This window comes from Tachypleus tridentatus, unplaced genomic scaffold, assembly GCF_004210375.1.
Source record: "Tachypleus tridentatus isolate NWPU-2018 unplaced genomic scaffold, ASM421037v1 Hic_cluster_1, whole genome shotgun sequence".
NCBI lineage: Eukaryota > Metazoa > Arthropoda > Merostomata > Xiphosura > Limulidae > Tachypleus > Tachypleus tridentatus.
This window is the reverse complement of record NW_027467777.1, coordinates 25,864,493-25,891,396: the sequence shown is the minus strand read 5'-3', so window position 1 is coordinate 25,891,396 and position 26,904 is coordinate 25,864,493. Positions and strand designations below refer to the sequence as shown.

Genomic DNA, 26,904 nt, shown 5'->3' with positions numbered 1-26,904 from the left:
TATTGTGTGTAGGTATGTACACGTCCATGAACTTCTTATTAACGATGAAGTATTGTGTGTAGGTATGTACACGTCCTGAACTTCTTATTAACGATGAAGTATTGTGTGTAGGTATGTACACGTCCCATGAACTTCTTATTAACGATGAAGTATTGTGTGTAGGTATGTACACGTCTCATGAACTTCTTATTAACCATGAAGTATTGTGTGTAGGTATGTACACGTCCTGGAAACTTCTTATTAACCATGAAGTATTGTGTGTAGGTATGTACACGTCCTGGGAACTTCTTATTAACGATGAAGTATTGTGTGTAGGTATGTACACGTCTCATGAACTTCTTATTAACCATGAAGTATTGTGTGTAGGTATGTACACGTCCTGGAAACTTCTTATTAACCATGAAGTATTGTGTGTAGGTATGTACACGTCTTGGAAACTTCTTATTAACGATGAAGTATTGTGTGTAGGTATGTACACGTCCTGGAAACTTCTTATTAACGATGAAGTATTGTGTGTAGGTATGTACACGTCCTGGAAACTTCTTATTAACCATGAAGTATTGTGTGTAGGTATGTACACGTCCTGGAAACTTCTTATTAACCATGAAGTATTGTGTGTAGGTATGTACACGTCCTGGAAACTTCTTATTAACGATGAAGTATTGTGTGTAGGTATGTACACGTCCTGAACTTCTTATTAACGATGAAGTATTGTGTGTAGGTATGTACACGTCCTGGAAACTTCTTATTAACCATGAAGTATTGTGTGTAGGTATGTACACGTCTCATGAACTTCTTATTAACGATGAAGTATTGTGTGTAGGTATGTACACGTCCTGGAAACTTCTTATTAACGATGAAGTATTGTGTGTAGGTATGTACACGTCCTGGAAACTTCTTATTAACCATGAAGTATTGTGTGTAGGTATGTACACGTCCTGGAAACTTCTTATTAACCATGAAGTATTGTGTGTAGGTATGTACACGTCCTGGAAACTTCTTATTAACGATGAAATATTGTGTGTAGGTATGTACACGTCTCATGAACTTCTTATTAACGATGAAGTATTGTGTGTAGGTATGTACACGTCCTGGAAACTTCTTATTAACCATGAAGTATTGTGTGTAGGTATGTACACGTCTCATGAACTTCTTATTAACGATGAAGTATTGTGTGTAGGTATGTACACGTCCCATGAACTTCTTATTAACGATGAAGTATTGTGTGTAGGTATGTACACGTCCTGAACTTCTTATTAACGATGAAGTATTGTGTGTAGGTATGTACACGTCCATGAACTTCTTATTAACCATGAAGTATTGTGTGTAGGTATGTACACGTCCTGGAAACTTCTTATTAACCATGAAGTATTGTGTGTAGGTATGTACACGTCCTGGAAACTTCTTATTAACGATGAAGTATTGTGTGTAGGTATGTACACGTCCTGAACTTCTTATTAACCATGAAGTATTGTGTGTAGGTATGTACACGTCCTGGAAACTTCTTATTAACCATGAAGTATTGTGTGTAGGTATGTACACGTCCTGGAAACTTCTTATTAACCATGAAGTATTGTGTGTAGGTATGTACACGTCCTGGAAACTTCTTATTAACGATGAAGTATTGTGTGTAGGTATGTACACGTCCTGAAACTTCTTATTAACCATGAAGTATTGTGTGTAGGTATGTACACGTCCTGGAAACTTCTTATTAACCATGAAGTATTGTGTGTAGGTATGTACACGTCCATGAACTTCTTATTAACCATGAAGTATTGTGTGTAGGTATGTACACGTCCTGGAAACTTCTTATTAACGATGAAGTATTGTGTGTAGGTATGTACACGTCCTGAAACTTCTTATTAACGATGAAGTATTGTGTGTAGGTATGTACACGTCCTGAAACTTCTTATTAACCATGAAGTATTGTGTGTAGGTATGTACACGTCCTGGAAACTTCTTATTAACCATGAAGTATTGTGTGTAGGTATGTACACGTCCTGGAAACTTCTTATTAACCATGAAGTATTGTGTGTAGGTATGTACACGTCCTGAAACTTCTTATTAACCATGAAGTATTGTGTGTAGGTATGTACACGTCCTGAAACTTCTTATTAACCATGAAGTATTGTGTGTAGGTATGTACACGTCCATGAACTTCTTATTAACGATGAAGTATTGTGTGTAGGTATGTACACGTCCTGAAACTTCTTATTAACGATGAAGTATTGTGTGTAGGTATGTACACGTCCTGGAAACTTCTTATTAACCATGAAGTATTGTGTGTAGGTATGTACACGTCCTGGAAACTTCTTATTAACCATGAAGTATTGTGTGTAGGTATGTACACGTCCTGAAACTTCTTATTAACGATGAAGTATTGTGTGTAGGTATGTACACGTCTCATGAACTTCTTATTAACGATGAAGTATTGTGTGTAGGTATGTACACGTCCTGGAAACTTCTTATTAACCATGAAGTATTGTGTGTAGGTATGTACACGTCCTGAACTTCTTATTAACGATGAAGTATTGTGTGTAGGTATGTACACGTCCTGGAAACTTCTTATTAACGATGAAGTATTGTGTGTAGGTATGTACACGTCCTGGAAACTTCTTATTAACCATGAAGTATTGTGTGTAGGTATGTACACGTCCTGGAAACTTCTTATTAACCATGAAGTATTGTGTGTAGGTATGTACACGTCCTGGAAACTTCTTATTAACGATGAAGTATTGTGTGTAGGTATGTACACGTCTCATGAACTTCTTATTAACGATGAAGTATTGTGTGTAGGTATGTACACGTCCTGGAAACTTCTTATTAACCATGAAGTATTGTGTGTAGGTATGTACACGTCTCATGAACTTCTTATTAACGATGAAGTATTGTGTGTAGGTATGTACACGTCCCATGAACTTCTTATTAACGATGAAGTATTGTGTGTAGGTATGTACACGTCCCATGAACTTCTTATTAACGATGAAGTATTGTGTGTAGGTATGTACACGTCTCATGAACTTCTTATTAACCATGAAGTATTGTGTGTAGGTATGTACACGTCCTGGAAACTTCTTATTAACCATGAAGTATTGTGTGTAGGTATGTACACGTCCTGGAAACTTCTTATTAACGATGAAGTATTGTGTGTAGGTATGTACACGTCTCATGAACTTCTTATTAACCATGAAGTATTGTGTGTAGGTATGTACACGTCCTGGAAACTTCTTATTAACCATGAAGTATTGTGTGTAGGTATGTACACGTCCTGGAAACTTCTTATTAACCATGAAGTATTGTGTGTAGGTATGTACACGTCCTGGAAACTTCTTATTAACGATGAAGTATTGTGTGTAGGTATGTACACGTCCTGGAAACTTCTTATTAACGATGAAGTATTGTGTGTAGGTATGTACACGTCCTGAAACTTCTTATTAACCATGAAGTATTGTGTGTAGGTATGTACACGTCCTGGAAACTTCTTATTAACGATGAAGTATTGTGTGTAGGTATGTACACGTCTCATGAACTTCTTATTAACGATGAAGTATTGTGTGTAGGTATGTACACGTCCTGGAAACTTCTTATTAACCATGAAGTATTGTGTGTAGGTATGTACACGTCCTGGAACTTCTTATTAACCATGAAGTATTGTGTGTAGGTATGTACACGTCTCATGAACTTCTTATTAACGATGAAGTATTGTGTGTAGGTATGTACACGTCCTGGAACTTCTTATTAACGATGAAGTATTGTGTGTAGGTATGTACACGTCCTGGAAACTTCTTATTAACGATGAAGTATTGTGTGTAGGTATGTACACGTCCTGAACTTCTTATTAACGATGAAGTATTGTGTGTAGGTATGTACACGTCCTGGAAACTTCTTATTAACGATGAAGTATTGTGTGTAGGTATGTACACGTCCTGAAACTTCTTATTAACCATGAAGTATTGTGTGTAGGTATGTACACGTCCTGAACTTCTTATTAACGAAAGTATTGTGTGTAGGTTCTTATTAACTTCTTATTAACGATGAAGTATTGTGTGTAGGTATGTACACGTCCTGAAACTTCTTATTAACCATGAAGTATTGTGTGTAGGTATGTACACGTCTTGGAAACTTCTTATTAACGATGAAGTATTGTGTGTAGGTATGTACACGTCCTGGAAACTTCCTATTAACCATGAAGTATTGTGTGTAGGTATGTACACGTCCTGGAACTTCTTATTAACCATGAAGTATTGTGTGTAGGTATGTACACGTCCTGAACTTCTTATTAACGATGAAGTATTGTGTGTAGGTATGTACACGTCCTCATGAACTTCTTATTAACGATGAAGTATTGTGTGTAGGTATGTACACGTCCTGGAAACTTCTTATTAACCATGAAGTATTGTGTGTAGGTATGTACACGTCCTGGAAACTTCTTATTAACGATGAAGTATTGTGTGTAGGTATGTACACGTCCTGGAAACTTCTTATTAACCATGAAGTATTGTGTGTAGGTATGTACACGTCCTGAAACTTCTTATTAACCATGAAGTATTGTGTGTAGGTATGTACACGTCCTGAACTTCTTATTAACGATGAAGTATTGTGTGTAGGTATGTACACGTCTCATGAACTTCTTATTAACGATGAAGTATTGTGTGTAGGTATGTACACGTCCTGAAACTTCTTATTAACCATGAAGTATTGTGTGTAGGTATGTACACGTCTCATGAACTTCTTATTAACGATGAAGTATTGTGTGTAGGTATGTACACGTCCTGGAAACTTCTTATTAACCATGAAGTATTGTGTGTAGGTATGTACACGTCTCATGAACTTCTTATTAACGATGAAGTATTGTGTGTAGGTATGTACACGTCCTGGAAACTTCTTATTAACGATGAAGTATTGTGTGTAGGTATGTACACGTCCTGGAAACTTCTTATTAACCATGAAGTATTGTGTGTAGGTATGTACACGTCCTGGAAACTTCTTATTAACCATGAAGTATTGTGTGTAGGTATGTACACGTCCTGGAAACTTCTTATTAACGATGAAGTATTGTGTGTAGGTATGTACACGTCTCATGAACTTCTTATTAACGATGAAGTATTGTGTGTAGGTATGTACACGTCCTGGAAACTTCTTATTAACCATGAAGTATTGTGTGTAGGTATGTACACGTCTCATGAACTTCTTATTAACGATGAAGTATTGTGTGTAGGTATGTACACGTCCATGAACTTCTTATTAACGATGAAGTATTGTGTGTAGGTATGTACACGTCCTGAACTTCTTATTAACGATGAAGTATTGTGTGTAGGTATGTACACGTCCTGGAACTTCTTATTAACCATGAAGTATTGTGTGTAGGTATGTACACGTCCTGTTCTTATTAACCATGAAGTGTGTGTAGGTATGTACACGTCCTGGAAACTTCTTATTAACCATGAAGTATTGTGTGTAGGTATGTACACGTCCTGAAACTTCTTATTAACCATGAAGTATTGTGTGTAGGTATGTACACGTCCTGAAACTTCTTATTAACCATGAAGTATTGTGTGTAGGTATGTACACGTCCTGAACTTCTTATTAACGATGAAGTATTGTGTGTAGGTATGTACACGTCCTGAAACTTCTTATTAACGATGAAGTATTGTGTGTAGGTATGTACACGTCCTGAAACTTCTTATTAACGATGAAGTATTGTGTGTAGGTATGTACACGTCCTGGAAACTTCTTATTAACCATGAAGTATTGTGTGTAGGTATGTACACGTCCTGGAAACTTCTTATTAACCATGAAGTATTGTGTGTAGGTATGTACACGTCCTGAAACTTCTTATTAACCATGAAGTATTGTGTGTAGGTATGTACACGTCCTGAAACTTCTTATTAACGATGAAGTATTGTGTGTAGGTATGTACACGTCCTGGAAACTTCTTATTAACGATGAAGTATTGTGTGTAGGTATGTACACGTCCTGGAAACTTCTTATTAACCATGAAGTATTGTGTGTAGGTATGTACACGTCCTGAAACTTCTTATTAACGATGAAGTATTGTGTGTAGGTATGTACACGTCCATGAACTTCTTATTAACGATGAAGTATTGTGTGTAGGTATGTACACGTCCTGGAAACTTCTTATTAACCATGAAGTATTGTGTGTAGGTATGTACACGTCCATGAACTTCTTATTAACGATGAAGTATTGTGTGTAGGTATGTACACGTCCTGAACTTCTTATTAACGATGAAGTATTGTGTGTAGGTATGTACACGTCCTGGAAACTTCTTATTAACGATGAAGTATTGTGTGTAGGTATGTACACGTCCCATGAACTTCTTATTAACGATGAAGTATTGTGTGTAGGTATGTACACGTCCTGGAAACTTCTTATTAACGATGAAGTATTGTGTGTAGGTATGTACACGTCCTGAAACTTCTTATTAACCATGAAGTATTGTGTGTAGGTATGTACACGTCCTGAACTTCTTATTAACGATGAAGTATTGTGTGTAGGTATGTACACGTCCTGGAAACTTCTTATTAACGATGAAGTATTGTGTGTAGGTATGTACACGTCCTGGAAACTTCTTATTAACCATGAAGTATTGTGTGTAGGTATGTACACGTCCTGGAAACTTCTTATTAACGATGAAGTATTGTGTGTAGGTATGTACACGTCTCATGAACTTCTTATTAACGATGAAGTATTGTGTGTAGGTATGTACACGTCCTGGAAACTTCTTATTAACCATGAAGTATTGTGTGTAGGTATGTACACGTCTCATGAACTTCTTATTAACGATGAAGTATTGTGTGTAGGTATGTACACGTCCTGAACTTCTTATTAACGATGAAGTATTGTGTGTAGGTATGTACACGTCTCATGAACTTCTTATTAACCTGAAGTATTGTGTGTAGGTATGTACACGTCCTGGAAACTTCTTATTAACCATGAAGTATTGTGTGTAGGTATGTACACGTCCTGGAAACTTCTTATTAACGATGAAGTATTGTGTGTAGGTATGTACACGTCCTGGAAACTTCTTATTAACCATGAAGTATTGTGTGTAGGTATGTACACGTCCTGGAAACTTCTTATTAACCATGAAGTATTGTGTGTAGGTATGTACACGTCCTGAACTTCTTATTAACGATGAAGTATTGTGTGTAGGTATGTACACGTCCTGAACTTCTTATTAACGATGAAGTATTGTGTGTAGGTATGTACACGTCCTGGAAACTTCTTATTAACGATGAAGTATTGTGTGTAGGTATGTACACGTCCATGAACTTCTTATTAACGATGAAGTATTGTGTGTAGGTATGTACACGTCCTGGAAACTTCTTATTAACCATGAAGTATTGTGTGTAGGTATGTACACGTCCTGAACTTCTTATTAACGATGAAGTATTGTGTGTAGGTATGTACACGTCCTGGAAACTTCTTATTAACGATGAAGTATTGTGTGTAGGTATGTACACGTCCTGGAAACTTCTTATTAACCATGAAGTATTGTGTGTAGGTATGTACACGTCCTGGAAACTTCTTATTAACCATGAAGTATTGTGTGTAGGTATGTACACGTCCTGGAAACTTCTTATTAACGATGAAGTATTGTGTGTAGGTATGTACACGTCTCATGAACTTCTTATTAACGATGAAGTATTGTGTGTAGGTATGTACACGTCCTGGAAACTTCTTATTAACCATGAAGTATTGTGTGTCGGTATGTACACGTCTCATGAACTTCTTATTAACGATGAAGTATTGTGTGTAGGTATGTACACGTCCCATGAACTTCTTATTAACGATGAAGTATTGTGTGTAGGTATGTACACGTCCTGAACTTCTTATTAACGATGAAGTATTGTGTGTAGGTATGTACACGTCCTCATGAACTTCTTATTAACCATGAAGTATTGTGTGTAGGTATGTACACGTCCTGGAAACTTCTTATTAACCATGAAGTATTGTGTGTAGGTATGTACACGTCCTGGAAACTTCTTATTAACGATGAAGTATTGTGTGTAGGTATGTACACGTCCTGGAAACTTCTTATTAACCATGAAGTATTGTGTGTAGGTATGTACACGTCCTGAAACTTCTTATTAACGATGAAGTATTGTGTGTAGGTATGTACACGTCCCATGAACTTCTTATTAACGATGAAGTATTGTGTGTAGGTATGTACACGTCCTGGAAACTTCTTATTAACGATGAAGTATTGTGTGTAGGTATGTACACGTCCTGAAACTTCTTATTAACGATGAAGTATTGTGTGTAGGTATGTACACGTCCTGAAACTTCTTATTAACCATGAAGTATTGTGTGTAGGTATGTACACGTCCCATGAACTTCTTATTAACGATGAAGTATTGTGTGTAGGTATGTACACGTCCTGAAACTTCTTATTAACGATGAAGTATTGTGTGTAGGTATGTACACGTCCTGAAACTTCTTATTAACCATGAAGTATTGTGTGTAGGTATGTACACGTCCTGGAAACTTCTTATTAACCATGAAGTATTGTGTGTAGGTATGTACACGTCCTGGAAACTTCTTATTAACGATGAAGTATTGTGTGTAGGTATGTACACGTCCTGGAAACTTCTTATTAACCATGAAGTATTGTGTGTAGGTATGTACACGTCCTGAAACTTCTTATTAACCATGAAGTATTGTGTGTAGGTATGTACACGTCCTGGAAACTTCTTATTAACCATGAAGTATTGTGTGTAGGTATGTACACGTCCTGGAAACTTCTTATTAACGATGAAGTATTGTGTGTAGGTATGTACACGTCCTGAACTTCTTATTAACGATGAAGTATTGTGTGTAGGTATGTACACGTCCTGGAAACTTCTTATTAACCATGAAGTATTGTGTGTAGGTATGTACACGTCCTCATGAACTTCTTATTAACGATGAAGTATTGTGTGTAGGTATGTACACGTCCCATGAACTTCTTATTAACGATGAAGTATTGTGTGTAGGTATGTACACGTCCTGAACTTCTTATTAACGATGAAGTATTGTGTGTAGGTATGTACACGTCTCATGAACTTCTTATTAACCATGAAGTATTGTGTGTAGGTATGTACACGTCCTGGAAACTTCTTATTAACGATGAAGTATTGTGTGTAGGTATGTACACGTCTCATGAACTTCTTATTAACCATGAAGTATTGTGTGTAGGTATGTACACGTCCTGGAAACTTCTTATTAACCATGAAGTATTGTGTGTAGGTATGTACACGTCCTGGAAACTTCTTATTAACGATGAAGTATTGTGTGTAGGTATGTACACGTCCTGGAAACTTCTTATTAACGATGAAGTATTGTGTGTAGGTATGTACACGTCCTGGAAACTTCTTATTAACCATGAAGTATTGTGTGTAGGTATGTACACGTCCTGGAAACTTCTTATTAACCATGAAGTATTGTGTGTAGGTATGTACACGTCCTGAAACTTCTTATTAACGATGAAGTATTGTGTGTAGGTATGTACACGTCTCATGAACTTCTTATTAACGATGAAGTATTGTGTGTAGGTATGTACACGTCCTGGAAACTTCTTATTAACCATGAAGTATTGTGTGTAGGTATGTACACGTCTTCTTATTAACGATGAAGTATTGTGTGTAGGTATGTACACGTCCTGGAAACTTCTTATTAACGATGAAGTATTGTGTGTAGGTATGTACACGTCCTGGAAACTTCTTATTAACCATGAAGTATTGTGTGTAGGTATGTACACGTCCTGAAACTTCTTATTAACCATGAAGTATTGTGTGTAGGTATGTACACGTCCTGGAAACTTCTTATTAACGATGAAGTATTGTGTGTAGGTATGTACACGTCTCATGAACTTCTTATTAACGATGAAGTATTGTGTGTAGGTATGTACACGTCCTGGAAACTTCTTATTAACCATGAAGTATTGTGTGTAGGTATGTACACGTCTCATGAACTTCTTATTAACGATGAAGTATTGTGTGTAGGTATGTACACGTCCCATGAACTTCTTATTAACGATGAAGTATTGTGTGTAGGTATGTACACGTCCCATGAACTTCTTATTAACGATGAAGTATTGTGTGTAGGTATGTACACGTCTCATGAACTTCTTATTAACCATGAAGTATTGTGTGTAGGTATGTACACGTCCTGGAAACTTCTTATTAACCATGAAGTATTGTGTGTAGGTATGTACACGTCCTGGAAACTTCTTATTAACGATGAAGTATTGTGTGTAGGTATGTACACGTCCTGAAACTTCTTATTAACCATGAAGTATTGTGTGTAGGTATGTACACGTCCTGGAAACTTCTTATTAACCATGAAGTATTGTGTGTAGGTATGTACACGTCCTGGAAACTTCTTATTAACCATGAAGTATTGTGTGTAGGTATGTACACGTCCTGAAACTTCTTATTAACGATGAAGTATTGTGTGTAGGTATGTACACGTCCTGGAAACTTCTTATTAACCATGAAGTATTGTGTGTAGGTATGTACACGTCCTGGAAACTTCTTATTAACCATGAAGTATTGTGTGTAGGTATGTACACGTCCATGAACTTCTTATTAACCATGAAGTATTGTGTGTAGGTATGTACACGTCCTGAAACTTCTTATTAACCATGAAGTATTGTGTGTAGGTATGTACACGTCCTGAAAACTTCTTATTAACGATGAAGTATTGTGTGTAGGTATGTACACGTCCTGAAACTTCTTATTAACCATGAAGTATTGTGTGTAGGTATGTACACGTCCTGAACTTCTTATTAACGATGAAGTATTGTGTGTAGGTATGTACACGTCCTGAAACTTCTTATTAACGATGAAGTATTGTGTGTAGGTATGTACACGTCCTGGAAACTTCTTATTAACCATGAAGTATTGTGTGTAGGTATGTACACGTCCTGGAAACTTCTTATTAACCATGAAGTATTGTGTGTAGGTATGTACACGTCCTGAAACTTCTTATTAACGATGAAGTATTGTGTGTAGGTATGTACACGTCCTGGAAACTTCTTATTAACCATGAAGTATTGTGTGTAGGTATGTACACGTCCTGAAACTTCTTATTAACCATGAAGTATTGTGTGTAGGTATGTACACGTCCTGGAAACTTCTTATTAACCATGAAGTATTGTGTGTAGGTATGTACACGTCCTGGAAACTTCTTATTAACGATGAAGTATTGTGTGTAGGTATGTACACGTCCTGGAAACTTCTTATTAACGATGAAGTATTGTGTGTAGGTATGTACACGTCCTGGAAACTTCTTATTAACCATGAAGTATTGTGTGTAGGTATGTACACGTCCTGGAAACTTCTTATTAACGATGAAGTATTGTGTGTAGGTATGTACACGTCTCATGAACTTCTTATTAACGATGAAGTATTGTGTGTAGGTATGTACACGTCCTGGAAACTTCTTATTAACCATGAAGTATTGTGTGTAGGTATGTACACGTCTCATGAACTTCTTATTAACGATGAAGTATTGTGTGTAGGTATGTACACGTCCTGAACTTCTTATTAACGATGAAGTATTGTGTGTAGGTATGTACACGTCCTCATGAACTTCTTATTAACCATGAAGTATTGTGTGTAGGTATGTACACGTCCTGGAAACTTCTTATTAACCATGAAGTATTGTGTGTAGGTATGTACACGTCCTGGAAACTTCTTATTAACGATGAAGTATTGTGTGTAGGTATGTACACGTCCTGGAAACTTCTTATTAACCATGAAGTATTGTGTGTAGGTATGTACACGTCCATGAACTTCTTATTAACGATGAAGTATTGTGTGTAGGTATGTACACGTCCTGAACTTCTTATTAACGATGAAGTATTGTGTGTAGGTATGTACACGTCCTGGAAACTTTTATTAACCATGAAGTATTGTGTGTAGGTATGTACACGTCTCATGAACTTCTTATTAACGATGAAGTATTGTGTGTAGGTATGTACACGTCCTGAAACTTCTTATTAACCATGAAGTATTGTGTGTAGGTATGTACACGTCCATGAACTTCTTATTAACGATGAAGTATTGTGTGTAGGTATGTACACGTCCTGAAACTTCTTATTAACGATGAAATATTGTGTGTAGGTATGTACACGTCCTGGAAACTTCTTATTAACCATGAAGTATTGTGTGTAGGTATGTACACGTCCTGGAAACTTCTTATTAACCATGAAGTATTGTGTGTAGGTATGTACACGTCCTGGAAACTTCTTATTAACGATGAAATATTGTGTGTAGGTATGTACACGTCTCATGAACTTCTTATTAACGATGAAGTATTGTGTGTAGGTATGTACACGTCCTGGAAACTTCTTATTAACCATGAAGTATTGTGTGTCGGTATGTACACGTCTCATGAACTTCTTATTAACGATGAAGTATTGTGTGTAGGTATGTACACGTCCCATGAACTTCTTATTAACGATGAAGTATTGTGTGTAGGTATGTACACGTCCCATGAACTTCTTATTAACGATGAAGTATTGTGTGTAGGTATGTACACGTCTCATGAACTTCTTATTAACCATGAAGTATTGTGTGTAGGTATGTACACGTCCTGGAAACTTCTTATTAACCATGAAGTATTGTGTGTAGGTATGTACACGTCCTGGAAACTTCTTATTAACGATGAAGTATTGTGTGTAGGTATGTACACGTCTCATGAACTTCTTATTAACCATGAAGTATTGTGTGTAGGTATGTACACGTCCTGGAAACTTCTTATTAACCATGAAGTATTGTGTGTAGGTATGTACACGTCCTGGAAACTTCTTATTAACCATGAAGTATTGTGTGTAGGTATGTACACGTCCTGGAAACTTCTTATTAACGATGAAGTATTGTGTGTAGGTATGTACACGTCCTGGAAACTTCTTATTAACCATGAAGTATTGTGTGTAGGTATGTACACGTCCTGGAAACTTCTTATTAACCATGAAGTATTGTGTGTAGGTATGTACACGTCTCATGAACTTTTTATTAAAGATGAAGTATTGTGTGTAGGTATGTACATGTCCTGGAAACTTCTTATTAACCATGAAGTATTGTGTGTAGGTATGTACACGTCCTGGAAACTTCTTATTAACCATGAAGTATTGTGTGTCGGTATGTACACGTCTCATGAACTTCTTATTAACGATGAAGTATTGTGTGTAGGTATGTACACGTCCCATGAACTTCTTATTAACGATGAAGTATTGTGTGTAGGTATGTACACGTCCTGGAAACTTCTTATTAACGATGAAGTATTGTGTGTAGGTATGTACACGTCCTGGAAACTTCTTATTAACCATGAAGTATTGTGTGTAGGTATGTACACGTCCCATGAACTTCTTATTAACGATGAAGTATTGTGTGTAGGTATGTACACGTCCTGGAAACTTCTTATTAACGATGAAGTATTGTGTGTAGGTATGTACACGTCCCATGAACTTCTTATTAACGATGAAGTATTGTGTGTAGGTATGTACACGTCCTGGAAACTTCTTATTAACGATGAAGTATTGTGTGTAGGTATGTACACGTCCTGGAAACTTCTTATTAACGATGAAGTATTGTGTGTAGGTATGTACACGTCCTGGAAACTTCTTATTAACCATGAAGTATTGTGTGTAGGTATGTACACGTCCTGGAAACTTCTTATTAACGATGAAGTATTGTGTGTAGGTATGTACACGTCTCATGAACTTCTTATTAACGATGAAGTATTGTGTGTAGGTATGTACACGTCCTGGAAACTTCTTATTAACCATGAAGTATTGTGTGTAGGTATGTACACGTCTCATGAACTTCTTATTAACGATGAAGTATTGTGTGTAGGTATGTACACGTCCCATGAACTTCTTATTAACGATGAAGTATTGTGTGTAGGTATGTACACGTCTCATGAACTTCTTATTAACGATGAAGTATTGTGTGTAGGTATGTACACGTCCTGGAAACTTCTTATTAACCATGAAGTATTGTGTGTAGGTATGTACACGTCCTGGAAACTTCTTATTAACGATGAAGTATTGTGTGTAGGTATGTACACGTCCTGGAAACTTCTTATTAACCATGAAGTATTGTGTGTAGGTATGTACACGTCCTGGAAACTTCTTATTAACCATGAAGTATTGTGTGTAGGTATGTACACGTCCTGGAAACTTCTTATTAACGATGAAGTATTGTGTGTAGGTATGTACACGTCTCATGAACTTCTTATTAACGATGAAGTATTGTGTGTAGGTATGTACACGTCCTGGAAACTTCTTATTAACCATGAAGTATTGTGTGTAGGTATGTACACGTCTCATGAACTTCTTATTAACGATGAAGTATTGTGTGTAGGTATGTACACGTCCCATGAACTTCTTATTAACGATGAAGTATTGTGTGTAGGTATGTACACGTCCCATGAACTTCTTATTAACGATGAAGTATTGTGTGTAGGTATGTACACGTCTCATGAACTTCTTATTAACCATGAAGTATTGTGTGTAGGTATGTACACGTCCTGGAAACTTCTTATTAACCATGAAGTATTGTGTGTAGGTATGTACACGTCCCATGAACTTCTTATTAACGATGAAGTATTGTGTGAGGTATGTACACGTCTCATGAACTTCTTATTAACCATGAAGTATTGTGTGTAGGTATGTACACGTCCTGGAAACTTCTTATTAACCATGAAGTATTGTGTGTAGGTATGTACACGTCCTGGAAACTTCTTATTAACGATGAAGTATTGTGTGTAGGTATGTACACGTCCTGGAAACTTCTTATTAACGATGAAGTATTGTGTGTAGGTATGTACACGTCCTGAAACTTCTTATTAACCATGAAGTATTGTGTGTAGGTATGTACACGTCCTGGAAACTTCTTATTAACCATGAAGTATTGTGTGTAGGTATGTACACGTCCTGGAAACTTCTTATTAACGATGAAGTATTGTGTGTAGGTATGTACACGTCTCATGAACTTCTTATTAACGATGAAGTATTGTGTGTAGGTATGTACACGTCCTGGAAACTTCTTATTAACCATGAAGTATTGTGTGTAGGTATGTACACGTCTCATGAACTTCTTATTAACGATGAAGTATTGTGTGTAGGTATGTACACGTCCTGGAAACTTCTTATTAACGATGAAGTATTGTGTGTAGGTATGTACACGTCCTGGAAACTTCTTATTAACCATGAAGTATTGTGTGTAGGTATGTACACGTCCTGGAAACTTCTTATTAACCATGAAGTATTGTGTGTAGGTATGTACACGTCCTGGAAACTTCTTATTAACGATGAAGTATTGTGTGTAGGTATGTACACGTCTCATGAACTTCTTATTAACGATGAAGTATTGTGTGTAGGTATGTACACGTCCTGGAAACTTCTTATTAACCATGAAGTATTGTGTGTAGGTATGTACACGTCTCATGAACTTCTTATTAACGATGAAGTATTGTGTGTAGGTATGTACACGTCCCATGAACTTCTTATTAACGATGAAGTATTGTGTGTAGGTATGTACACGTCCCATGAACTTCTTATTAACGATGAAGTATTGTGTGTAGGTATGTACACGTCTCATGAACTTCTTATTAACCATGAAGTATTGTGTGTAGGTATGTACACGTCCTGGAAACTTCTTATTAACCATGAAGTATTGTGTGTAGGTATGTACACGTCCTGGAAACTTCTTATTAACGATGAAGTATTGTGTGTAGGTATGTACACGTCTCATGAACTTCTTATTAACCATGAAGTATTGTGTGTAGGTATGTACACGTCCTGGAAACTTCTTATTAACCATGAAGTATTGTGTGTAGGTATGTACACGTCCTGGAAACTTCTTATTAACCATGAAGTATTGTGTGTAGGTATGTACACGTCCTGGAAACTTCTTATTAACGATGAAGTATTGTGTGTAGGTATGTACATGTCCTGGAAACTTCTTATTAACCATGAAGTATTGTGTGTAGGTATGTACACGTCCTGGAAACTTCTTATTAACAATGAAGTATTGTGTGTAGGTATGTACACGTCTCATGAACTTCTTATTAACCATGAAGTATTGTGTGTCGGTATGTACACGTCTCATGAACTTCTTATTAACGATGAAGTATTGTGTGTAGGTATGTACACGTCCCATGAACTTCTTATTAACGATGAAGTATTGTGTGTAGGTATGTACACGTCCTGAAAACTTCTTATTAACGATGAAGTATTGTGTGTAGGTATGTACACGTCCTGGAAACTTCTTATTAACCATGAAGTATTGTGTGTAGGTATGTACACGTCCTGAAACTTCTTATTAACCATGAAGTATTGTGTGTAGGTATGTACACGTCCTGGAAACTTCTTATTAACCATGAAGTATTGTGTGTAGGTATGTACACGTCCTGGAAACTTCTTATTAACCATGAAGTATTGTGTGTAGGTATGTACACGTCTCATGAACTTCTTATTAACCATGAAGTATTGTGTGTAGGTATGTACACGTCCTGGAAACTTCTTATTAACGATGAAGTATTGTGTGTAGGTATGTACACGTCCTGGAAACTTCTTATTAACCATGAAGTATTGTGTGTAGGTATGTACACGTCTCATGAACTTCTTATTAACCATGAAGTATTGTGTGTAGGTATGTACACGTCCTGAAACTTCTTATTAACCATGAAGTATTGTGTGTAGGTATGTACACGTCCTGAAACTTCTTATTAACGATGAAGTATTGTGTGTAGGTATGTACACGTCCTGGAAACTTCTTATTAACGATGAAGTATTGTGTGTAGGTATGTACACGTCCTGGAAACTTCTTATTAACCATGAAGTATTGTGTGTAGGTATGTACACGTCCTGGAAACTTCTTATTAACCATGAAGTATTGTGTGTAGGTATGTACACGTCCTGGAAACTTCTTATTAACGATGAAGTATTGTGTGTAGGTATGTACACGTCTCATGAACTTCTTATTAACCATGAAGTATTGTGTGTAGGTATGTACACGTCCTGAAACTTCTTATTAACCATGAAGTATTGTGTGTAGGTATGTACACGTCCTGGAAACTTCTTATTAACGATGAAGTATTGTGTGTAGGTATGTACACGTCCTGGAACTTCTTATTAACCATGAAGTATTGTGTGTAGGTATGTACACGTCCTGGAAACTTCTTATTAACCATGAAGTATTGTGTGTAGGTATGTACACGTCTCATGAACTTCTTATTAACGATGAAGTATTGTGTGTAGGTATGTACACGTCCCATGAACTTCTTATTAACGATGAAGTATTGTGTGTAGGTATGTACACGTCCTGGAAACTTCTTATTAACCATGAAGTATTGTGTGTAGGTATGTACACGTCCTGGAAACTTCTTATTAACCATGAAGTATTGTGTGTAGGTATGTACACGTCCTGGAAACTTCTTATTAACCATGAAGTATTGTGTGTAGGTATGTACACGTCCTGGAAACTTCTTATTAACCATGAAGTATTGTGTGTCGGTATGTACACGTCTCATGAACTTCTTATTAACGATGAAGTATTGTGTGTAAGTATGTACACGTCCCATGAACTTCTTATTAACGATGAAGTATTGTGTGTAGGTATGTACATGTCCCATGAACTTCTTATTAACGATGAAGTATTGTGTGTAGGTATGTACACGTCCTGGAAACTTCTTATTAACCATGAAGTATTGTGTGTAGGTATGTACACGTCCTGGAAACTTCTTATTAACCATGAAGTATTGTGTGTAGGTATGTACACGTCTCATGAACTTCTTATTAACGATGAAGTATTGTGTGTAGGTATGTACACGTCCCCATGAACTTCTTATTAACGATGAAGTATTGTGTGTAGGTATGTACACGTCCTGAAACTTCTTATTAATGATGAAGTATTGTGTGTAGGTATGTACACGTCCTGGAAACTTCTTATTAACGATGAAGTATTGTGTGTAGGTATGTACACGTCTTATGAACTTCTTATTAACGATGAAGTATTGTGTGACACGTCCTGGAAACTTCTTATTAACGATGAAGTATTGTGTGTAGGTATGTACACGTCCTGGAAACTTCTTATTAACGATGAAGTATTGTGTGTAGGTATGTACACGTCCTGGAAACTTCTTATTAACCATGAAGTATTGTGTGTAGGTATGTACACGTCCTGGAAACTTCTTATTAACAATGAAGTATTGTGTGTAGGTATGTACACGTCCTGGAAACTTCTTATTAACCATGAAGTATTGTGTGTAGGTATGTACACGTCTCATGAACTTCTTATTAACCATGAAGTATTGTGTGTAGGTATGTACACGTCCTGGAAACTTCTTATTAACGATGAAGTATTGTGTGTAGGTATGTACACGTCCTGAAAACTTCTTATTAACGATGAAGTATTGTGTGTAGGTATGTACACGTCCTGGAAACTTCTTATTAACGATGAAGTATTGTGTGTAGGTATGTACACGTCTCATGAAGTTCTTATTAACCATGAAGTATTGTGTGTAGGTATGTACACGTCCTGGAAACTTCTTATTAACGATGAAGTATTGTGTGTAGGTATGTACACGTCCTGAAAACTTCTTATTAACGATGAAGTATTGTGTGTAGGTATGTACACGTCCTGGAAACTTCTTATTAACCATGAAGTATTGTGTGTAGGTATGTACACGTCCTGGAAACTTCTTATTAACCATGAAGTATTGTGTGTAGGTATGTACACGTCCTGGAAACTTCTTATTAACTATGAAATATTGTGTGTAGGTATGTACACGTCTCATGAACTTCTTATTAACGATGAAGTATTGTGTGTAGGTATGTACACGTCCTGGAAACTTCTTATTAACCATGAAGTATTGTGTGTCGGTATGTACACGTCTCATGAACTTCTTATTAACGATGAAGTATTGTGTGTAGGTATGTACACGTCCCATGAACTTCTTATTAACGATGAAGTATTGTGTGTAGGTATGTACACGTCCCATGAACTTCTTATTAACGATGAAGTATTGTGTGTAGGTATGTACACGTCTCATGAACTTCTTATTAACCATGAAGTATTGTGTGTAGGTATGTACACGTCCTGGAAACTTCTTATTAACCATGAAGTATTGTGTGTAGGTATGTACACGTCCCATGAACTTCTTATTAACGATGAAGTATTGTGTGTAGGTATGTACACGTCTCATGAACTTCTTATTAACCATGAAGTATTGTGTGTAGGTATGTACACGTCCTGGAAACTTCTTATTAACCATGAAGTATTGTGTGTAGGTATGTACACGTCTTGGAAACTTCTTATTAACGATGAAGTATTGTGTGTAGGTATGTACACGTCCTGGAAACTTCTTATTAACGATGAAATATTGTGTGTAGGTATGTACACGTCCTGGAAACTTCTTATTAACCATGAAGTATTGTGTGTAGGTATGTACACGTCCTGGAAACTTCTTATTAACCATGAAGTATTGTGTGTAGGTATGTACACGTCCTGGAAACTTCTTATTAACGATGAAATATTGTGTGTAGGTATGTACACGTCTCATGAACTTCTTATTAACGATGAAGTATTGTGTGTAGGTATGTACACGTCCTGGAAACTTCTTATTAACCATGAAGTATTGTGTGTCGGTATGTACACGTTTCATGAACTTCTTATTAACGATGAAGTATTGTGTGTAGGTATGTACACGTCCTGGAAACTTCTTATTAACGATGAAATATTGTGTGTAGGTATGTACACGTCTCATGAACTTCTTATTAACGATGAAGTATTGTGTGTAGGTATGTACACGTCCTGGAAACTTCTTATTAACCATGAAGTATTGTGTGTCGGTATGTACACGTCTCATGAACTTCTTATTAACGATGAAGTATTGTGTGTAGGTATGTACACGTCCCATGAACTTCTTATTAACGATGAAGTATTGTGTGTAGGTATGTACACGTCCCATGAACTTCTTATTAACGATGAAGTATTGTGTGTAGGTATGTACACGTCTCATGAACTTCTTATTAACCATGAAGTATTGTGTGTAGGTATGTACACGTCCTGGAAACTTCTTATTAACCATGAAGTATTGTGTGTAGGTATGTACACGTCCTGGAAACTTCTTATTAACGATGAAGTATTGTGTGTAGGTATGTACACGTCTCATGAACTTCTTATTAACCATGAAGTATTGTGTGTAGGTATGTACACGTCCTGGAAACTTCTTATTAACCATGAAGTATTGTGTGTAGGTATGTACACGTCCTGGAAACTTCTTATTAACCATGAAGTATTGTGTGTAGGTATGTACACGTCCTGGAAACTTCTTATTAACGATGAAGTATTGTGTGTAGGTATGTACATGTCCTGGAAACTTCTTATTAACCATGAAGTATTGTGTGTAGGTATGTACACGTCCTGGAAACTTCTTATTAACAATGAAGTATTGTGTGTAGGTATGTACACGTCTCATGAACTTCTTATTAACCATGAAGTATTGTGTGTCGGTATGTACACGTCTCATGAACTTCTTATTAACGATGAAATATTGTGTGTAGGTATGTACACGTCCCATGAACTTCTTATTAACGATGAAGTATTGTGTGTAGGTATGTACATGTCCTGAAAACTTCTTATTAACGATGAAGTATTGTGTGTAGGTATGTACACGTCCTGGAAACTTCTTATTAACCATGAAGTATTGTGTGTAGGTATGTACACGTCCTGGAAACTTCTTATTAACCATGAAGTATTGTGTGTAGGTATGTACACGTCCTGGAAACTTCTTATTAACCATGAAGTATTGTGTGTAGGTATGTACACGTCCTGGAAACTTCTTATTAACCATGAAGTATTGTGTGTAGGTATGTACACGTCTCATGAACTTCTTATTAACCATGAAGTATTGTGTGTAGGTATGTACACGTCCTGGAAACTTCTTATTAATGATGAAGTATTGTGTGTAGGTATGTACACGTCCTGGAAACTTCTTATTAACCATGAAGTATTGTGTGTAAGTATGTACACGTCTCATGAACTTCTTATTAACCATGAAGTATTGTGTGTAGATATGTACACGTCCTGGAAACTTCTTATTAACCATGAAGTATTGTGTGTAGGTATGTACACATCCTGGAAACTTCTTATTAATGATGAAGTATTGTGTGTAGGTATGTACACGTCCTGGAAACTTCTTATTAACGATGAAATATTGTGTGTAGGTATGTACACGTCCTGGAAACTTCTTATTAACCATGAAGTATTGTGTGTAGGTATGTACACGTCCTGGAAACTTCTTATTAACCATGAAGTATTGTGTGTAGGTATGTACACGTTTTGGAAACTTCTTATTAACGATGAAATATTGTGTGTAGGTATGTACACGTCTCATGAACTTCTTATTAACCATGAAGTATTGTGTGTAGGTATGTACACGTCCTGGAAACTTCTTATTAACCATGAAGTATTGTGTGTAAGTATGTACACGTCTCATGAACTTCTTATTAACCATGAAGTATTGTGTGTAGATATGTACACGTCCTGGAAACTTCTTATTAACCATGAAGTATTGTGTGTAGGTATGTACACATCCTGGAAACTTCTTATTAATGATGAAGTATTGTGTGTAGGTATGTACACGTCCTGGAAACTTCTTATTAACGATGAAATATTGTGTGTAGGTATGTACACGTCCTGGAAACTTCTTATTAACCATGAAGTATTGTGTGTAGGTATGTACACGTCCTGGAAACTTCTTATTAACCATGAAGTATTGTGTGTAGGTATGTACACGTTTTGGAAACTTCTTATTAACGATGAAATATTGTGTGTAGGTATGTACACGTCTCATGAACTTCTTATTAACCATGAAGTATTGTGTGTAGGTATGTACACATCCTGGAAACTTTTTATTAACCATGAAGTATTGTGTGTAGGTATGTACACGTCCTGGAAACTTCTTATTAACGATGAAGTGTTGTGTGTAGGTATGTACATGTCCTGGAAACTTCTTATTAACCATGAAGTATTGTGTGTAGGTATGTACACGTCCTGGAAACTTCTTATTAACCATGAAGTATTGTGTGTCGGTATGTACACGTCTCATGAACTTCTTATTAACGATGAAGTATTGTGTGTAGGTATGTACAAGTCCCATGAACTTCTTATTAACGATGAAGTATTGTGTGTAGGTATGTACGTGTCCTGGAAACTTCTTATTAACCATGAAGTATTGTGTGTAGGTATGTACGTGTCCTGGAAACTTCTTATTAACCATGAAGTATTGTGTGTAGGTATGTACACCTCCTGGAAACTTCTTATTAACCATGAAGTATTGTGTGTCGGTATGTACACGTCTCATGAACTTCTTATTAACGATGAAGTATTGTTTGTACTTATGTACACGTCCCATGAACTTCTTATTAACGATGAAGTATTGTGTGTAGGTATGTACACGTCCCATGAACTTCTTATTAAAGATGAAGTATTGTGTGTAGGTATGTACATGTCCCATGAACTTCTTATTAAAGATGAAGTATTGTGTGTAGGTATGTACATGTCCTGGAAACTTCTTATTAACCATGAAGTATTGTGTGTAGGTATGTACATTTCCTGGAAACTTCTTATTAACCATGAAGTATTGTGTGTCGGTATGTACACGTCTCATGAACTTCTTATTAACGATGAAGTATTGTTTGTACTTATGTACACGTCCCATGAACTTCTTATTAACGATGAAGTATTGTGTGTAGGTATGTACACGTCCTGGAAACTTCTTATTAATGATGAAGTATTGTGTGTAGGTATGTACACGTCCTGGAAACTTCTTATTAACGATGAAGTATTGTGTGTAGGTATGTACACGTCCTGGAAACTTGTTATTAACGATGAAGTATTGTGTGTAAGTATGTACACGTCCTGGAAACTTCTTATTAACCATGAAGTATTGTGTGTAGGTATGTACACGTCCTGGAAACTTCTTATTAACAATGAAGTATTGTGTGTAGGTATGTACACGTCCTGGAAACTTCTTATTAACCATGAAGTATTGTGTGTAGGTATGTACACGTCTCATGAACTTCTTATTAACCATGAAGTATTGTGTGTAGGTATGTACACGTCCTGGAAACTTCTTATTAACGATGAAGTATTGTGTGTAGGTATGTACACGTCCTGGAAACTTCTTATTAACGATGAAGTATTGTGTGTAGGTATGTACACGTCCTGGAAACTTCTTATTAACGATGAAGTATTGTGTGTAGGTATGTACACGTCCTGGAAACTTCTTATTAACGATGAAGTATTGTGTGTAGGTATGTACACGTCTCATGAAGTTCTTATTAACCATGAAGTATTGTGTGTAGGTATGTACACGTCCTGGAAACTTCTTATTAACGATGAAGTATTGTGTGTAGGTATGTACATGTCATGGAAACTTCTTATTAACGATGAAGTATTGTGTGTAGGTATGTACACGTCCTGGAAACTTCTTATTAACCATGAAGTATTGTGTGTAGGTATGTACACGTCTTGGAAACTTCTTATTAACGATGAAGTATTGTGTGTAGGTATGTACATGTCCCATGAACTTCTTTCTTATTAACGACAAATTATTGTGTGTAGGTATGTACATGTTCTGTGAACTTCTTTCTTATTAACGACAAATTATTGTGTGTAGGTATGTAATGTCCCGTGAACTTTTTTCTTGTTAACGACAAATTATTGTGAGTAGGTATGTACATGTCCTGTGAACTTCTTTCTTATTAACGACAAATTATTGGGAGTAGGTATGTACATGTTCTGTGAACTTTTTTCTTATTAACGACAAATTATTGTGTGTAGGTATGTAATGTTCCGTGAACTTCTTTCTTATTAACGACAAATTATTGTGAGTAGGTATGTAATGTCCCGTGAACTTCTTTCTTATTAATGTCCCAAACATTTAGTGTCACATGTAAATAAGTGTATTGCATGCTCAGTGGTAACCCCTTGACTAAGACAGGTAGACATCAGTGTATTTCAAGGAAATAAAAAACATGTATTAAATTGGTAATACTTATATTACTAAACAAAAATTACTTATTAATTGCAAATATTCTGCAACACTTAAGTCCCTTCTGCACCATATATTAAGGGAACCACTGGACTAGAGGTACATTATAATTTAAAGTTGGCCATTTTACTGTGTATTTGGAGGAACCTGGTTTTTTACAAATGGTTCTGAGCATTATTTCAAGTCTTTGTTCTAGGGGGGTAAAATTTAAATAAAAGTGTGTTTAACTTTTATAAAGGGACTTTCTCAGAAAATTAAAAGACCTTAAAATCAGTTGAATTGCAATTTACTAAACATTTTTTATTTGTTATCATTATGTTTTTTTAAAAATAGACAATAATAGGTTGTTAGTGGGTTTATTCTGTAGGATGTACCAAGTCATGTTCTATTAGTTATTGGATAAAAATATTGTAATAACTTTCTTCTCAGAAACGTGGTTACTGTTCAACATAAGTTTGTAATTGCTTAGTCAAGCAGCTTTTTCTTAAAGTTGTAAATTTTTCAAATTTCTAAGTGTTATGACTATTCTTGAAAAAAAAAGTGAAACAATTACTTTTGTTTCAAATGTTATAGAAAGTTTTATTTTTTTTTAATGGCATCCATCAAGTCACCTTATTATAAATATACTATAAAGAATGAGATGGTTAAAGATAATATTTAGTAATGAGTTTCTAGTTTTTAGAGCCAAAATCATGTGCAAAAGAAATAGAGCATCACAGTTGGGATATTTTTTCTTTTCTAGCTAATTGTTAAATTCACTATTTTGGAGAGACATTTGTATTTGTGTAAGGCAAATAAAATACTCGAAGGTGTTTTCATTAACAGGATTCTGCGAGTTCAGTTGATGAAAACTGCTTCTTGAAAAGTGATTTACTGTTGCATGATTTTCAGTGTTGTTTTTTAGGTATATGTCAGTTTGCCGAGCTCCATGCCTGCACAAACTTGAAGCTTGAAGCCAAGAGGTACATCGAGAGAAATTTCATTGAGGTCATCCAGGAAGATGAGTTTTGTGAACTTCCCAAGGATGCCCTAAAGAGCTTTTTAAGGAGTGAAGGCTTGAACATCGATAGTGAGTTTCAAGTTTTTCAAGCTACCATGAAGTGGATACTTCATGATGTCACCCATCGACAAAAGTACGTCTCTGAGCTGTTGGAGGCTGTTCGTTTGCCTGTTATATCCATAAAACAGCTCGATTCTTATGCTCAAGAATGTCCAGATCTGAATCTGAAAGTATCTTTGTTAAAATCTCTTCAAAATCACAGAATAGAAATGAGATTAGTAGAAGCAAAACGGCGTCTAGGTCAGGTTTACGATGTGCGTCTGCAGCCTCGAATGTGTGCTAAGAAATGTGTGTACGTGTTAGGTGGCTATAATCGTGAATTAGGAAGACGATGGAATGAGAGCACCACACTGGTGACTGTTGAACGATTGGAAACGCTTAAATGTCAGTGGAAAACGTTGTCGCCCATGCTTCATTCTCGTAGTGGACATGGTGTTGCAGTACTTAATAACTTGATTTATGTCATAGGTGGTGAGAGTGATTGTTTGATATTTAGTAATGGAGAAGTTTATGATCCAGTGTCCAATCAGTGGTCCATGATTTGTAGTATGAACTTGCCTCGATGTGCTTTAGGTACCTGTGCTCTGAATGGTTACCTGTATGCCCTTGGAGGATGGGTGGGAGCTGAAATTGGAGACACAATGGAGCAGTACGATCCTTTAGTTAATAAGTGGACTATAATTGGAAAAATGAGCATTCCCAGATATGCTATGGGTGTAGTTGCTTATCAAGGTAAGTTGGTACCTTAGTATTTGTGCTAAGAACAACAGGAAATAAACGTTGTGTGGTGGTGGTATCTTTGAGTTTGATGTGTTTTGCTCAAGAATGACATACAGGAAAAACTAATGTCTGATGTAAGCAAATTGGCAAGATGGTATCAGAGCTTGAAATTAGTTGTAGTAAGCTTGCCAGTGAGTTTTGCCTGTAGCATCTAACCAATCACCAGCAAGTGACACTAACATTGTTTTGGTCTGTTGATAATCCAAGTACGATTATGAATATTCAGGCCAATTGTAAGTCAAGTAGGAATCATTTTCAGAAAAGCTGGCTGCAAACGTAATGTTCATAAGAAACTAGGCCTCAAAATAAGATGTTCTGATGTTAGAAACCCTTTATTATTTATTCAATGTAAAGTATTGTGTATTCAAATAGTGAATAAATATAAGACCAATTAGTGTACAGATAACAAGCTAGAAACCTCTGCATTAGATATATTAGTTTATAAATAAGAAAATAAAATATTCTTAATAAATAAAAATGAAGTAATAATCCATATCAGCTGACTATTTATATTATTAACAAACTTGGTATACTACACGAGTTCACTTACACAAGTATAGTATTCGCATGATAACTTTGATACAATATGTTTATCTTCATAAAATTTGGTAAACTTTAGAGTACAAGTATTTTGAATAGAAAGAATCAGATATTTTAATGAAATATTTTTACCAGATATATATCTGTGAAAATAGTCTGTGTGATTTAATGTGATGATTAAAAACTATTCTTTGTCCCAGAAATCTCAGATGATATTTGTGTAATCTGTAAAACACATTTCAAATGTTTGTTTCCAGTAAGACTTTGTTTTGTTATGTTCCATACTCTGTCATTTGACCAGCCTTGTAGCCATCATAAATAATTAAGAAGTAAATATAAATTATGCTTTTTTCTTGTGCTAGAATGACTGCATATTATAACATAAAAATACAAACGTTTAGTCTAAGTAGCTTAAGTCTTATAACATTGTATATTTATTATAACTTTAACC

The 26,904-nt window shown here is 36.0% G+C and overlaps 1 protein-coding gene across 1 annotated transcript in view; it reads left to right on the top strand.

Moving 5' to 3' along the window:
• The window catches only part of LOC143241731 (uncharacterized), a 98,616-nt gene that overhangs the window by 57,497 nt on the left and 14,215 nt on the right, over positions 1-26,904 (top strand). Inside the window, exon 5 of the mRNA XM_076484956.1 lies at positions 24,965-25,865. Coding sequence (XP_076341071.1) covers positions 24,965-25,865 — 901 coding nt within the window. The remainder of the gene's footprint in view (positions 1-24,964; positions 25,866-26,904) is intronic.